The sequence below is a fragment of the Xenopus laevis genome, chromosome 3L, assembly GCF_017654675.1.
Source record: "Xenopus laevis strain J_2021 chromosome 3L, Xenopus_laevis_v10.1, whole genome shotgun sequence".
Taxonomy (NCBI): Eukaryota; Metazoa; Chordata; class Amphibia; order Anura; family Pipidae; genus Xenopus; species Xenopus laevis.
Window position 1 is genome coordinate 118,598,621 of NC_054375.1, and position 15,678 is coordinate 118,614,298.

At 38.7% G+C, this 15,678-nt stretch overlaps 1 protein-coding gene across 9 annotated transcripts in view; it reads left to right on the plus strand.

Moving 5' to 3' along the window:
• chd2.L (chromodomain helicase DNA binding protein 2 L homeolog) overlaps window positions 1-15,678 on the plus strand; it is a 73,044-nt gene that overhangs the window by 34,249 nt on the left and 23,117 nt on the right. For 7 of the 9 annotated variants that reach the window (XM_018253244.2, XM_018253243.2, XM_018253247.2 and 4 more), the window contains 12 exons: window positions 510-614; window positions 1,205-1,363; window positions 7,428-7,561; window positions 8,171-8,396; window positions 8,483-8,583; window positions 9,058-9,102; window positions 9,404-9,582; window positions 9,909-10,033; window positions 11,362-11,578; window positions 11,694-11,783; window positions 13,131-13,321; window positions 13,779-13,967. In XM_018253244.2, coding sequence (XP_018108733.1) covers window positions 510-614; window positions 1,205-1,363; window positions 7,428-7,561; window positions 8,171-8,396; window positions 8,483-8,583; window positions 9,058-9,102; window positions 9,404-9,582; window positions 9,909-10,033; window positions 11,362-11,578; window positions 11,694-11,783; window positions 13,131-13,321; window positions 13,779-13,967 — 1,761 coding nt within the window. The remainder of the gene's footprint in view (window positions 1-509; window positions 615-1,204; window positions 1,364-7,427; window positions 7,562-8,170; window positions 8,397-8,482; window positions 8,584-9,057; window positions 9,103-9,403; window positions 9,583-9,908; window positions 10,034-11,361; window positions 11,579-11,693; window positions 11,784-13,130; window positions 13,322-13,778; window positions 13,968-15,678) is intronic. The other 2 variants (XM_041586868.1, XM_041586869.1) reach the window with 1 other exon arrangement.

The window sequence follows — 15,678 nt, forward strand, 5'->3', positions numbered from 1 at the left end:
GGCAGTTTGCAATTGGTTTGAATTTTTTTATTGTAGTTATCAAGATATTTAGCTTTTTTATTCTAAAGCTCTCTGGATTGCTATTTCAGCAATCTGGTTGCTAGTGTCCAAACTGCCCTAGCAAACATGCACTGATTTGAATAAGAGGCTCAAATATAAATAGTAAAGGTCCTGAATAGAAAGATGAGTAAAGAAAGTAGCAATAACAATACATTTGTAGTCTTACAGAGCATTTGTTTTTTGATGGGGGTCAGTGACCCCCAGTTGAAAGCTGGAAAGAGTAAGAAGAAATGCCCGAATAATTTAAAAAACTATAAAGAAATCATGAAGAATTGAAAAGCTACTTAGAATTGTCCATTCTATAACATACTAAAAGTTAACTTGAAGATGAACCAGCCCTTTAAGGGCACTTTTACATATTTAAAACCGTTAAATCAAACCATTGACTATTTATTCACAAGATTTGCATTTATAAGCAGGAAAAACCGTGGTTGTATCTTTTTTTTTAGTAGAGAGAAAAGCATAGTTTCAGATGATGAGGACGAGGAAGGAAGCAGCGGAGAAAGTGATGCAGAACAGACTAAAGTCCGATCTTGCCGTTTGCAGCAAAAGAGGTAAAAAGATATTTCCTACATGTTAAAGGGACGGTATACCACTTTTCCCAACACTGGTTTAGTGAATAGGACTAGTGCTGAACGTAATTTGCCTATTCTTTTAATTAGGAATTGTCTATGGTTTGTTTTTCTTGCTGTTAAACAGGGCAAAATGTGGAAATGAAACTACATCCACATTCTACTTTCTGGTTCAATAGTGCAAAGACAAACAAACCAGCATTCCACTGAGAAGCCTGTTTATAATTACTGGCTCTTTATATAAAAGCTGGGGAAGGGGAGTTGTTTGTTTATACAGAGGGCTTCTCAGTAGTCTGCTGGTTTGTTTGACTTTACTCTTTGAGATTAGGCAGTTGAATGTGACTTTAGTTTAATTTTCAAATTTTGCCCTGTAAAATAACAAAAACCATAGATATGACTTAATTAAGACAATAGGCTAAACGTTTGTTTAGTCCTATTCATTGCACTGAAGTTGAAAAAGGGGCTATACTGCCACTTAGGTTTTCCCCTAAATGTTCATTTACTCTCCTGAATCACTGACTTTCTCCAGCAATTAGTATTGTGACAGAAAGTTACCTGTAATGTAATTTTAGGAAAGCGGCCAAAAACAGCACAAACAAGCAGAGAAGGTCTCAGCGTGGAAAAAACCGAAAACAAGCGTCGTCTGAGGAAGATGATGATGATGACGATGATGATGATGACGAAGAAACTCCCAAAAGACAAACCAGGCGCAGGGCAGCTAAAAATGTCAGGTATGCTTATATCTTTTTTTTTTTTGTTCCTAGAATTTACTTTGCATACACTGCTTTGGACTATATCAGTTCTATTATAGTATCCAAATCGATACTTATATGGATACTTATTTTTGCTACACCCTCTCATTTGGGGAGTATAATTAATCAGGATAACCATATAATATAGTCGAATGAGAAGAGGCAACAAATAGACTACAGTGTCTTTTCCTACCCTTGGCAACTGCAAATGAAATGTATTTGTATATAATACACAAAAGCCATGAATATCTTGTAAATGATATCCTTATAAACGGTGAGTTCTGATGTCATCAGTTATAAACGGTGAGTAGTGATGTCATTTCTGTCACATGACTCACTGAAACTTGTGTATTATAATAAATAAAGTACCCCCAGTTGCAAAATATGAGGATATTAGAAGTTACCTCAGAGTTCCATGACCTGAATAAAAACACTCGGCCTTCGGCCTCGTGTTTTTATATGGTCATGAAACTCCTCGGTAACTTATAATATCCTTATATTTTACAAGAGGGGGTACTTTATTCACTATATATTTTACAGTACTCCACAGCCCAAATATTAATTGAGACATCTGTCAAATGTTAGAAGTGTTCAGGTGTTCTGCTGTGTTCAGGTTGTTATATAGATAATAAATAAAAAATAATGTAAAATTGTACAATAACAAGGCGTTCCATTATCATAAGGCACAATGCTGAAGGCAGAGTATTTTTATACAGGCCAGGTGACTTCTAATAGTCTTACATTTTACAACAAGGGGTACATTATTGTTTATATTACATGGGTTTCAGTGAGTAATGTGAGAAATTTCTTCACTAGCCGCCGATTATAACTGATGACATCACTAAGCACCATTTATAAGGATACAATTTAAAGGGGAACTATTGTGAAAATATAATATTAGCTTCTGCATAGTGAAATAAGAAACTTTCTAAATACAATCAATTAAAAATTCTGTACAGTTTCTGAAATAATCAAGTTTATTTTCACTATTTTTCTCTTAGCATCTGTTTCTCCTCATTCTGTCTTCATTCAGGAATTGGGTGTCAGATGAATGATCCAATATATCTTATAGGGGGCTTTAACCTAGAAGATGTATTAGAGCTCACTCTATTAAAATAACCAGAAATCCTGTCTCTCTACATACAGAATTTGTGCAAAAGGCAGTTATTTTGTTAGATTTTGCTTTTACTGTAATCAGTTATTTGAGTGAGCTCTAATTCATCTGCTAACAAAGGAAGCCCCCCCATCAGATATATTGGATCATTCATCTAACACCCAACTGCTGCATGAAGACAGAATGAAGGGAAACAGATGCTGAGAGAGGAATAGTGAATATTAACTTGATTTTCTCAATAATTGAGTGGCCTCCCAGATCACAACCTGCACCCCGAGGGGTGAAAGGGACTGTGACTGGGGTAAAGAGAGACGCTGAATTAAGGGGAGCTTACTCTGGTTTTTACTCCCCCCTCAGTCAGTATCTATATGACATTTTATCTGGCGCTCCATGCTTACTCTTCCTCCCCATATGACAGCTTAGGTGCTATGCACTGCAGACACATTCCCCTCACCAATAACACGGGGAAGAGGGAGGACGGGAGCACTGAGCAAGGCCCCGACAATCTCGCGCAAAGAATAATGCCTGTGGCTTCCGCCAGCACCCACAGAGTTACCACTTAACCAAGGAGGCCAGGCTGTCACACTGCCTCTAGAATGTACTGCCCAAAGTCCTATAAGGCCACCTTCATAGACCTCAGTCCCTTCCTTTGCTATACAATTGTCACAGTCGCTTGCTTCACCCCAAAATATACCCTCTCTATAGCGAACTCTATAGCAAGCACATAGTAACTTCCATTGAAAAATCTATGTCAAAAAATCAAGAAAGCGCAGGTAAAAAGCATAAATGAACAAAAGTTCCAAACGCACTCTACAATGTGTAGGGCATTATTAAGGCGGTCATAGGAACCCTAAAACTAGATCCACATACAGGTCAACAGACGCAAGCCAAGGATCTGTTTAAGAGACAGCATAAGTCTTCAACTGAGTTTCCCTCACACGGTCAACTAGTGGCAGTTATACATATATATAGGAAATTTCAACCTAACCGCAAATTTCCTAAGCTTTATCCGTTTTCGAAAGAACAAGTTGACAAGTGGGCAACACCTCCAGTGGTGGATGCACCAGTTTCTAGGTTGTCTAGAAATACCACTTTACCTGTAACAGATGCGGCCACATTTAAAGATCCTACTGACGAGATAGGAAGGCTTCTTGAAAGCGGTATTCTCTGCATCTGGCTCAGCACTTCATCCAGCTCTAGCCACAGCATGGGTCAGCAGAGCCATGGAAACATGGGCTATGTCCCTTATATTAGGACTACAAGAAGGAGCATCTAGAGCGAGTCTCATGGATACAGCCCGCGACATTGCGGAAGCCAGCGCATATCTCAGTGAGGCAGCACTTGACACAACCCAACTATCGGCACGCTCTTCAGCACTAGCGGTAGCCGCTCGGCGGGCCTTATGGCTCGAGAACTAGTCAGCAGACCTCAGCTCCAAGAAGTCATTGATAGCACTCCCGTTTAAGGGCCTCCATCTCTTTGGAGAAGATAATATCTCAGGCCACAGGGGGCAAAAGTACTTTTCTTCCACAATCGAAATTTACAACATACCTCAGAAGCCTTGATAAAACAAATCGTTACGGAAGGGCATCGTCTCGACTTTTGGGCTACCCCCCCCCAGAAATTTCTTCATGTCTACAATACCCACTGATCCAAACAAAGCACAAGCGTTTTACAGTTGCATTGCAACTCTCCAAAGGATGGGAGTAATTATCCCAGTACCCCCTCAACAAAATTTTTACGTTTTCTACTCCAATTTGTTTGTGGTTCCCAAGAAAGAGGGAACATTCTGGCCTGTTCTGGATCTCAAAGACCTGAACAAATTTATCAGAGTGGTCAGATTCAAGATGGAGATGTTACGCTCAGTCATCAGGGGGATGGAACCGAATCAGCTTCTCATGTCCTTAGACATCAAGGATGCATACCTACATGTCCCGATCTGGCCGGCACATCAACGTTAGTTAAGATTTGCATTCCTCAATCAACACTACCAATTTGTGGTGCTACCCTTCGGCCTGTCGTCAGCCCCAAGGGTATTTACAAAGCTAATGGCAGTCACAGCGGCCACAATGAGACTTCAAGGAATATCAGTGATCCATACTTGGACAATCTCCTCCTCAAGGCCAACACAATCGAACAAGCCCAAGCGGCCCTGAGTCAGGCAACCAAGATAATTGAACAATTTGGTTGGTGGATCAATTGGAAGAAATCGCAGATACAGCCATCCCGGATGATTTTTCTGGGGTTGGAATTCGACACGATTCTGCAAAAAGTGTTTCTGCCACGGGACAAGCAGACCAAGTTACAGAAACAGATATCCAACCTGTCACGATCGCCTCGCCAAACTATACACCAAGCCATGAAGGTCCTAGGCTCTATGGTGTCGACTATAGAAGCAGTCCCATTTGCCCAAATTCATCTGTGTCCCTTGCAGTTAGACATACTACGGTGGTGGAAGAGGGGATCACTGATGCAGACCTTTCTTCTATCCCACAGGACCAAAACTTCGCTAAAGTGGTGGCTCCGTCCAAGGACAGTGACCAAGGGACAGTCTTGGGCAACCCCAGAATGGACCATTCTGACACAGATGCCAGCTTGTCTGGGTGGGGAGCGACAAAGATTCATGGCACAGGGGACATGGTCAATAAAGGAGACCATGATGCCAGTAAATCTGCTGGAGTTGAGAGCGATTAGATTGGCCCTAGTCAATTGGGCATCTCAGTTGAGGACACAAGCCGTCAGAGTACTGTGCGACAATGCCATGGCATACATAAAACGACAAGGAGGTACCAGGAGCCAGAGCGCTCTAAAAGAAGCCGAAGAGATTATACACTGGGCAGAGCAAAACCGAGTACAGCTGTCGGCAATCCACATCTCGGGAGTAGATAACGTTCAGGCAGACTTCCTCAGCCACCACTAAATGGACCCAGGGGAATGGGAACTTCACCCCGAAGTGTTCGAGGAGCTGACTCTAAAATGGGGAATCCCACAAATAGACCTCATGGCGTCCAGAACATATCGCAAGGTCAACAGATTCTTTGACCGATGCAGGGACCCGTTGGCGGGCAGGATCAACGCCATGACCCAGTCATGGAGATTTGACCTGGTGTATGTGTTCCCACCGATTCCCATGCTACCCAGAGTTCTCAAGAAGATACGTCACTCGGATCTCCTAGTGATAGTAATAGCTCCCTTCTGGCCAAGAAGAACTTGGTTCAACGACTTACAAGATCTGTCGGTGGACGCCTCTATTCCTGTACCTCGCAGGTTAGACCTGCTATGACAAGGCCCCATTCATCACTCCAATGCTATTCAATTTGACAGCATGGCTATTGAAAAGTCCATCTGGAGAAAGAAGGGGTTTTCCGAGGAAGTGATTGCTACCCTGATTCAGGCAAGAAAACCAGTTTCGGTTAGGATTTACCACAGAATCTGGAAGAGTTACTGGTCATAGTGCCAAGAGAGGAATATTGACTTTGAAACTCTTTCTATACCATCTATAATATCTTTCCTGCAAAAAGGACTCAATATGGGGCTACAGTTAAACTCTCTCAAGGTACAGATTTCAGCACTGTCACTTTTGTTTCAGCAAAAGATAGCCTGGGATAACACAGTTAAAGTTAAAAAGGAGTGGTGCATATAGCCCCACCACGGCGACATCCACCAACTACCTACCTACCTAGTAGCAGTCTCATCAGCACGTAGAGTTTCGGAACTAGCAGCACTCTCATGCGACCCCGAACTCTTCACAAGGACAAAGCAGTGCTTAGAACCAAGTCATCATTTCTAAGGTAGTATCTTCTTTTCACCTCAATCAAGAGATAGTTGAACTCTTTGACCGGATCGCAAGAATCCTAAAGAAAAAAAGAGTTATAGAGTTATATAGTTAAGAGTTATACCGACAGTACAACCAATACATTCAGACTCACTATTCGACATTCCATCTGGTCCACGTGCAGGTCAACCAGCATCCAAGACAACAATATCGAGATGGATCGGAAGGGCATATATATAGCCATAGGAAAGTCTCCATCATTTCAAATCCGAGCACACTCCACAAGAACAATAGGAACCTCTTGGGCCTGGCGGAACTCTGCTTTGGTGGAATAGATCTGCAGAGCAGCATCCTGGTCTACTATTTAATACATTTGCATCGGCGGAGGCGGCGTTTGGCCGCAAAATACTGCAAGCAGTGGCAAGCCTAATGGCAAGCATTCACAACACTGTTGCCCTCCCTGCTGTTTTTGGGGTTGCTTTGGTAAGTCCCCATCTGTCTTCTGTGTTCCCCCGGAGAGTCAGAGAAAATAGGATTTATGTACTCACCGTTAAATCTGTTTCTCTGAGTCGACGGGGACACAGGACATCCCACCCGGTTCATGCTTGTTTATAGCTTAAAGTTACAATAGTGTTTCTGTTCTACCTTGTTTATGCCTGGTGGCCAGTTTTTTGGTACCAACTGATGTAAAAGAGGAAGTGCTAGGTATAAAGCTGGAGTTCTGGCATGCCCTCTTTTGATCTGTCAATCAAGTGTCCTGCCTCCTGAAGGATGGTGCTTTACCCCATCGGTCTCCTGTGTCCCCCTGTCGACTCATTTATCGGTGAGTACATAAATCCTATTTCAGAAACAATGCAGAATTTTTTTTTTTAGAAAGTTTTCTTCAGTATGAGGAAGCTTATATTAAATTTTCATTTTGGCGATAGTTCCTCTTTAAGAATATTCATGGATCATGTGTAGTTGTATGCTCCTCCAGCTGCTATAGCAGTAAAGTTTATTATTAGTTTGTGCACCGTATTCTTCCCACATTCACTCTCAAAAATATTTGCATATTCTTACTTGGAAGTTTTTTTAATGCAGACTGTGTGATCACATCATTGCATAACTCTCATCCATCTGAGAGCACTTCTAAATGCTTTGGTTATCATATGCAGTTACAAGGAAGATGATGACTTTGAGACAGATTCAGATGATCTGATTGAGATGGTGGGTGAAGAAGCAGAGGAACTGGAAGATAATCACGAAACAATAGAGAAAGTTTTGGACACCAGAATTGGCAAAAAGGGAGGTGAGAATATTCGAAATTTAATTTTGCATCAGACTGGAACCATGCATAAAACGTTTCAGCACTGAGGTATCTTTGATATTCCCTGTATATTGAGATTCAAATATCCTTTGTAGGCCACTGGGAAGATGGGTGCTGAGCAATGATATAGTCGTCGCTCCCATCATTCCCAGCTACAGTCAGGTGCTCCTAGTGACCCAATAAAAAGGTCAACCATCTGGGAGTTTTAACATGTAAAGCAGGTAACAGGTAAAACTTAGTTCCTATGTAAAATGAAGCAGTAGAATTCTTAATGAATCAGGTGAAAGTGTATGTAGGACTGACCAGACCAGAGATGACTTTGACCAGCTTGAATATATTGCAATACATGGACAAGCAATCCCTGTTGTGTTTATAGGAGAGCACAGAGGGCTTTTAATCTTTGATAGTTTTCTAAGGAGAAGCCAGTTTGTCTTTCTACCTACTGGAAAGCAAGTCGTGACATACCAAACATTCCTATTGGGGAAAAAAAAAGATTTATGTATAAATATAGGTCCAGAGGCAGTATTTGACAGCTTGTTTTTTCTGATACTTAAAAGTACATTGTATCACATGCCAACTGTCTTAATTTAGCCACTGGAGCTTCCACTACTGTGTATGCAACAGAAGAAAATGGAGATCCCAACTCTGAATTTAAAGCTGAAACAGAAGAAGGGGATCAACAATATCTTATTAAGTGGAAAGGCTGGTCGTACATCCACAGTACCTGGGAGAGTGAAGATACTCTTCAGCAGCAGAAGGTGAAAGGCCTGAAAAAGCTTGAGAACTTCAAGAAAAAGGACGATGAAATCAAACAATGGTAAAGACTATTAAATTACTTCATTTTGCTAATATTTCCCATCAATATTTTAGAGTTAAATCTTTAATGTATGGCTGTGTCTGCAGGTTATCAAAAGTTTCACCTGAGGATGTAGAATACTTCAGCTGCCAGCAAGAATTGGCATCTGAGCTGAACAAGCAGTATCAGATAATTGAGAGAGTCATAGGTAAGTGTTGTTAGTCTGATCTCATCTAAAGCTATACTATACACGGCTTGTGCCCCACACAATATTTGTCACTTTTCTTTGCATCCTTTGGGAACAAATCTTGGTGGTTTCATTGAGAATAGGAAGAGATGATTTACTGTTTAAACTGATCAGCTGTATGTGCCTTATGAGTTGTAATAACTGAATTATTGGTCGAGGTCAAAAATGTATAGAATAGCTTTTTAGTAAGGGGTAGGGGGCATGTGTAGCTGTGATTTGTTAAACTATGAGTATTAAACAAACCATGGTTACTGACTGCCAAGTTACTGTCAGAAAGGAATTTTCCCCATGTAGTATGTTGGACCCTGACCTGTTTTGCACAACATATCGTGCTTTTTGAGGGCTCAGTATGGTGTCTTTTGTCAACCGCATGCAAATATAAATATATATATATATATATATATTTATTAATTAAATTCTTTCCTCACCACGCAGCTGTAAAAACAAGCAAGTCGTCTTCTGGGAACTCAGATTTTCCAGGTAAAACTCTTATTTTTTTGTAATGTAAGATTAGTGCCTGTTATTAGTGGATGCCAGCATGCTCACTTCCACATTAAGGCAGAGGCTATCTTAATGTCACTAGTGATAAAGGGATCAAAACGTACCCATGTTGCAGCCAGCAGTTTCATTTGTATAGTACTGGGCAGCATTTTTTCCTGTCAGTTGACAGGATTTAGCAAAATGTATCTCACTACTTATGCCATTTTCACATTCTACTTCTGTCAGTGTTAGAAACGTTTTGGCAGGGCAATCTGACCCAACCTTCCCTACTGTGCTCTAGTTCACAGCAGGAAGACTCCCTCCTCCAATGAACCGGAGTATCTTTGCAAGTGGATGGGTCTCCCATATTCTGAATGCAGCTGGGAAGATGGTGCCCTTGTTGGGAAGAAGTTCCAGCACTGTATTGACAGTTTCAACAGCCGAAACAACTCAAAATCAACACCTTTAAAAGACTGCAAGGTTCTTACAAAATTAATTATTTTGGTGACATGAACGATGTTATTGAGTAGCTGGAGGTAGTCAAACTAGATTTACCAGCAAAAGAAACAGTTGGTCAACTTATTGCACCTAGATGATTGTACTTTTGCACATTTGAATTGTAAGTAAGAAGAAAAGAACAAGCTTCACTGCACAGTTGTCTATGAAATTGTTACTGCTGGACCTGTCCCAATACTAATATAGTCAATCCATGTGTTGGGGCTGATGATACCTACATATAAAAAACATATTTTCTGTTTATTATTGTATTCTGCATGCTTTTAATATCTAAACTCTGTGTTTGCTAGGTTCTGAGGCAGAGACCAAGGTTTGTCACCTTAAAGAAGCAGCCTTCTTTCATAGGAGGAGAAGGTCTAGAACTGCGTGATTATCAGCTAGAGGGTCTGAACTGGCTGGCTCACTCTTGGTGCAAGTAAGTTATAACATTAAAACATTTTTTATTTCATTGAAGTATTTCCTATAGTCTATAAAGAGATCAGTACCACTAAAAAATTTAATTTCCTAGTGGTAACTGGCCAGAGTAATACAATTGGTTGGAGGATTAGTTTACCTTTAAATTAACTTTTAGTATGATGTAGAGAGTGATATTCTGAGACAATTTACAATTTGTTGTCATTTTCATTTGTGGTTTTTGAGTTGTTTAGCTTTTTATTCAGCAGCTCTTCAGTTTGCCATTTCCGCAATCTGGTTGCTAGGGTCCAAATTACCATAGCAACCATGCATCTATTTGAATAAAAAACTGGAATATAAATAGTAGAGGGCTTGAATAGAAAAATGAGTAATGAAAGCAGCGATAACAATACATTTTTATTCTTACAGGGCATTTATTTTTTTGAATGGGGTCAGGTAAATAATTAAAAAAAACTATAAAAAATGTAAAAATAAAGACCAATTGAAAAAATTCTTAGAATAAGGCATTCTATAACATACTAAAAGTTACTTAAAGGTTCTGAACCACCTCTTTAAAGGACCAGTAACATCAAAAAATGTAATTGTTTTATAGTAATAAAAATATAATGCAGTGTTACCCTGCACTGGTAAAACTGGTGTGTTTGCTTCAGAAACACTACTATTATTCATATAAATAAGCTGCTGTGTAGCAATGGGGACAGCCATTCAATGGAGAAAAGGTTCAGGTTACACAGCAGATAGCAGATAAGCTCTGTAGAACATAATCTTATCTGTCATCCATTATTTATCCTGTGCCATATAGCCTTTTTTCAATTTCCACCATTGCTACTCAGCAGCTTGTTCATTTGAACTATAGTAGTGTTTCTGAAGCAAACACATCAGTTTTACCAGTGCAGGGCAACAGTACATGACTTTTCATTACTTTAAAACAATTTAATTTTTTGGTGTTACTGTTAAGTAATAAAGCCAACGACAATGTATTTAAATGTTTCACCTTCGGTTTTCTTTCACCATGTGTGCTGCCATCATTTATATAATATATAACTTGTCCTTATACAAAATGACTGCAAATGGGTGCTATTTCCACAAAATACAGACTCTGTTGTAGTACAAAACTTTAAAAAATTCAACAAATAGAATTTTTAGTCTATTTTTTTAGCCTAATTTTAGGTCTGTAGCTAATTTTAAGTATGTGTCCTTTTATGAGTCTGGCTCTTCGTTAATTCAACACAATGTATGTTGATAGTAATTTGAATTATGAATATTGTGATGTTTTAATTTTTTATGTGCATGTCTTTAAATGTGTTTTCTTATATCTCCTGTCTGCAGGAATAACAGCGTGATCCTTGCTGATGAGATGGGCTTGGGAAAGACCATTCAGACAATTTCTTTTCTCTCCTATCTCTTCCATATTCACCAGCTTTATGGGCCCTTTCTGTTAGTGGTTCCCTTATCAACCCTGACATCCTGGCAGAGGGAGTTTGAGATCTGGGCACCAGATATAAATGTGGTGGTTTACATTGGGGACGTCGGAAGCAGAAACACGGTGTGTATCTATAGTCAGTCTTGCTGACTAGAGTTGACATTTGTAGGTTATGTTAAAACAATAAAAATAATCTTCTATAGTAGATTTAACATGTTTATTTGCTTTTTTTTCCCAGATTCGTGAATATGAATGGGTCCACCAGCAGAGCAAGAAGATGAAATTTAATGCACTACTTACAACGTATGAAATTTTGCTGAAGGATAAAGTATGTTTATCTAACACTTTACAATGACTTTAATGATTTCTAAGCTCATCCAGCACTTATTAAAGGGGTTGTTCACCTGCCAAACAATTCTTTCAGTTCTCCAGAAATAGACTTTTTTCAATTCCTTTCCATGTTTTATTTTTTTGCCGCTTTTCCAAATTTGAAATGTAAAGTTTAATGTTCGATGGTGTTTCAATCTGGTAGTTCAGTAATCCAGGTGGCGATTCTGAACTGTTACAATTTGCTACATTAGTTGATACATTTCTCAGCAGCATCTGAGGTATATTAGCAACAATTTTATCAATTCTAACAGCTGCCTAAGGAATTCTGCTCAACAGGGCCATAGATAAGAAATGTATCAACTGATTTATCATTTAGAACAGTTTACAGATTCTTTGACCCCCCGAGCTGCTTTAGTAAGACATAAGAAGGTGACAAATGAAACTTTAATACAAAACTTCAATATTATAATAAATGGTCACAAATAGAAAATAGGTACCAACTGAAACAAATCTTATTTCAGGTGAACTATCTGAAAACAACTGACCTGAAAAAAGTGTAGGACGGTGAACCGCCCCTTTAATAAACTATTTTTTGACAACAAGCATACAGTGTTTTCAGAAAAAGTGTTTTATTCTATATTATACAATATACAGATTTTTTGACTCCTGGTTAAAGGGGTTGTTCACCTTTGAGATAACTTTTAGTATGATGTAGAGAGTGATATTCTGAGACTTTTTTTTATTATTGTGGATAATTTTTGAGTTATTTAGCTTTTTATTCAGCAGCTCTTCAATTTGGATCTTAACTAATCTGGTAACTAGGGTTCAAATTACCCTAGCAACCATGCATTGATTTCAATAAGAGACTGGAATAGGAGAGGGCCTGAATAGAAGGATCACTAATAAACAGTAACAATACATTTGTAGCCTTACAAAGCATTTATTTTTTAGAAGGGAATCAGCGACGCCCATTTGAAAGCTGCAAAGAGTCAGAAGAAAAAGGCAAATAATTATAAAACTATAAAAAAATAAATAATGAAAACCAATTGAAAAAGTTGCTTAGAATGGCTGTTCTATAACATAATAAAAGTTACCTTAAAGGTGAACCACCCCTTTAAGTGCTAGTAAATATGTGCCCTTACCCTAGTCAACTTGAATGGCTGGTCCCCATAACTACACCTGTTTATATAAACTATATTCAGTACTTTAGCTTAGGTCACTTAAGTCTGAGCTGAGTTTTGATATCCTCATATTTGAAAGTAAGGAATTGCATTAGCTCCCTGACAGAGTGATACATATTCATCTATAAATCATCTGACTTAATTAATTATGTTTACTATTGCAGGCTGTTCTCAACAGTATTAACTGGGCTTTCCTTGGGGTAGATGAAGCCCATCGACTGAAGAATGATGACTCTTTGCTTTATAAAACACTCATTGAATTCAAATCTAACAATCGGCTGCTGATCACCGGTACGCCTCTCCAGAACTCACTTAAGGAACTGTGGTCACTCCTGCACTTTATTATGCCAGAGAGGTAAGTCTTTATCCTAGCGCCTTTCATTCATTTACTGATCAAAACTTGGCAGGTTTTCAATGTGCTTTCTGCTTTGCAATTTGTGTAATTAGTATAATTAATATAGTGTTTGTTATGCAAATTTCTACTTCACCAAATTTGGTACTTCATACGTCATATGGTACTTGTGCATTGAGCCTTGGGACACAACCCAATTCCTGCTAGGCAGGCCCTTGCCTCAGATTCACTGGAGTTTTCTGAGAGAAGATAAGCATTTAATAAAGTATATATATTGTCATTCCTTTAAAACACTTTCATTTTTTGGTAACATAGTAAGTTAGGTTGAAAAAAGACACACGTCCATCAAGTGCAACCTTTTAACTTTTTTTTTTTTTTTTTTTTTTTAACCTGCCTAACTGCCAGTTTGGTGTTACTGTTCCTTTAAACTTTTGTAGTCATACTTTCAATTTGTCTATAGATTTGAGTGTTGGGAAGACTTTGAAGATGAGCATGGCAGAGGAAGAGACAATGGTTACCAAAGCCTACATAAAGTCCTAGAACCCTTTCTGCTACGCAGAGTAAAGAAAGATGTGGAGAAGTCACTTCCAGCCAAAGTAGAACAGATACTCCGGGTAGAGATGTGTGTCACGCAGAAACAGTATTACAAGTATGTCTTCTATTTTATAGTGATTTTGTTTAATTATTTTTACATTTTGGTGGTGTTGAAAGGGATTTCATGAGGACAGGGAGTTTTTTGAATTACTCATCTATAATACATATGAATACTGGTATGGGACCTGTTATCCAGAATGCTCTGGACCTGGGGATTTACAGATAATGGATCTTTTCTGTAATGTAGATCTTAATTTTGATCTACCTTTAGTTTAGAAAATCATGGAAATATTAAATAAACTGAATAGGCTGGGTTTGCTTCCATTGGGGATTAATTATATCTTAGTTTGGCTCAAGTACAAGGTACTGTTTATTATTACAGAGAAAAAGGAAATCATTTGGATTATTCGGATAAAATAGTCTATGGGAGACAGCCTTCCCGTAATTCTGAGCTTTCTGAATAATGGGTTGCCGGATAAGTATCCCATATATGTATATCACATTATATATAATATATAATAAAATAGTTTTTAAGATGTATTTTCTGTAATACATACATTCTATGAGCAAACATATACATCAGCCACATATAATGCTGATACAGGTATGTGAGTAAACACAAATCTTTGTAATCAAGCAACAAACATTGGCATGGGCATAGGGCATTCTGCTGCGTTGTTGCCAACAAAATTACTGCCCTGCTAGAACTCCATCAATTGTAAGTGATGTAGCATCTTTAGGAGCAATGGCAGTTCAGCTGCAAGGTGGTAGGTCACTCAAACTCACAGAAAGTGTTGAAAGGTGTAGAGCATACACATTGTATATCCTCTGTTGGAACATTTGCTGCTGAGTTCAGAATGAGGAACAAAATTAGCACAAAAGCTATTCGCTCGAAATTTGCTTTCAATGCTCAATTTGCTAAGTGCCAAATAAAGTGGTGTAAAGATTCTGGTCATCGTGGAAACACATTCTCCGGAATGCAACTTGCAATTCACCCTTTTGCAGTATGGATGAGGCTGGTGTATATTTGATGCCAGGAGAACATTACCTACCTGAATGCTTAAAAGACAAATAACCCCCCTTTCTCACGTGAGCGTGTTTAGTTCGTATTTTGTAAAAAAGGTGCTGAACTTCCACAGTGATTACACAGATTAAAATAAAACCATGATAGTCTATTCCTAAAACATTAGAATCATTTCCCTACCCCCTTAAGCTAAGCTCACAGTGAAAAGCAACGCAACTCTTTTTCCATTGTAAAGCGATGGATTCTGGGACATGAAATCCCTGTACAGAATCTGTGACACACCATGAAAAGCAAAGGTAATTCAAGTGAGCTCATGATAAGAAAAGGGGATTTATTTAAAATATTTAAAATACAAAGCCTGGTGCTATTTGTATGGTAACCAAACTGAAGTTAGGTAAAAGTGTGCTGAGGTAATTTGAGTTGTAGTAAGCACACCTATGTAATCCTGACTAAAAAAGTCCATTGTTATTTATTTGTTCACTCAATACAGTTTGTAGTTAAGGTGCTGAGATAATCTGTTGTGGTAGTAAACACAATTATTGCAAACCTAACTATTGGAAAGCCTGTTGCCTCTATTTTTTTATAGTTTTTTATTTCGCTTTTTTCTTTGGATTTTTCTCGGCTTTCAAATGGGGGTCACTGACCCATCTAATAACCAATGTGCTGTAAAGCTATACATTCATTGTTATTGCTACTTTTTATAACTCCTCTTTCTATTTAGGCCTCTCCTATTCATATTCCA